This window comes from Phoca vitulina, unplaced genomic scaffold (genome assembly GCF_004348235.1).
Source record: "Phoca vitulina isolate PV1807 unplaced genomic scaffold, GSC_HSeal_1.0 scaffold21, whole genome shotgun sequence".
In the NCBI taxonomy this organism is placed as follows: domain Eukaryota; kingdom Metazoa; phylum Chordata; class Mammalia; order Carnivora; family Phocidae; genus Phoca; species Phoca vitulina.
This window is the reverse complement of record NW_022589724.1, coordinates 30,017,778-30,018,357: the sequence shown is the minus strand read 5'-3', so window position 1 is coordinate 30,018,357 and position 580 is coordinate 30,017,778. Positions and strand designations below refer to the sequence as shown.

The 580-nt window shown below is 64.7% G+C and overlaps 1 protein-coding gene across 1 annotated transcript in view; it reads right to left on the bottom strand.

Moving 5' to 3' along the window:
- Positions 1–392: 392 nt before the first annotated feature.
- Positions 393–580, bottom strand: part of CEL (carboxyl ester lipase) — an 8,799-nt gene continuing 8,611 nt past the window's right edge. Inside the window, exon 11 of the mRNA XM_032418898.1 lies at positions 393–580. This exon is cut by the window's right edge and continues 284 nt beyond it. Coding sequence (XP_032274789.1) covers positions 393–580 — 188 coding nt within the window.

Below are 580 nucleotides of genomic sequence, written 5' to 3'. Positions count from 1 at the left end.
AGGCCACAGCCCGCAGAGCCCAGCTCCTCTCTCACCTGTGGCCACCGCCCGCCCTGCCCCCTGGGAACCAGCAGCCCAGGGCGGAGGGACCGGCACCTGAAGCCCAGTCCTGCTCTGACACTTCACTTCTTCAAACCTCTTTCCTCCTCTCTAGAATGAGGGGGCGTTCTCCAGACTTCCTGGAGCTTGAGGACTGATGGACACCATGGCGAAAGGCAGTCGGTCCAACGCCTGGGGCTGCAACAGAGCTGAGAGCCCTGCTTCCTCCAGCTGGGGCCTCAGGAGCAAAGGAAGACGCCAGACAGAGAGAGATGAGGCTTTATTCAGGAAGAGCTCTGGAGGGAAGGTAGATCCCTCGGGTCTCACCCTATGGCTTCTTGGAGTCGAAGACATTAGAAGCCAATGACTATGGGCATCTGAGCCCCCTCAGAGTCCTCCGAGGGGGGCGCGGGGGCTGCATCAGAATCCCCAGAGGGGGGAGCGGGGGCGGCATCCGAGTCCCCGGAGGGGGGGGCGGGGGCGGCATCCGAGTCCCCGGAGGGGGGCGCGGGGGCTGCATCAGAATCCCCGGAGGGGGGAG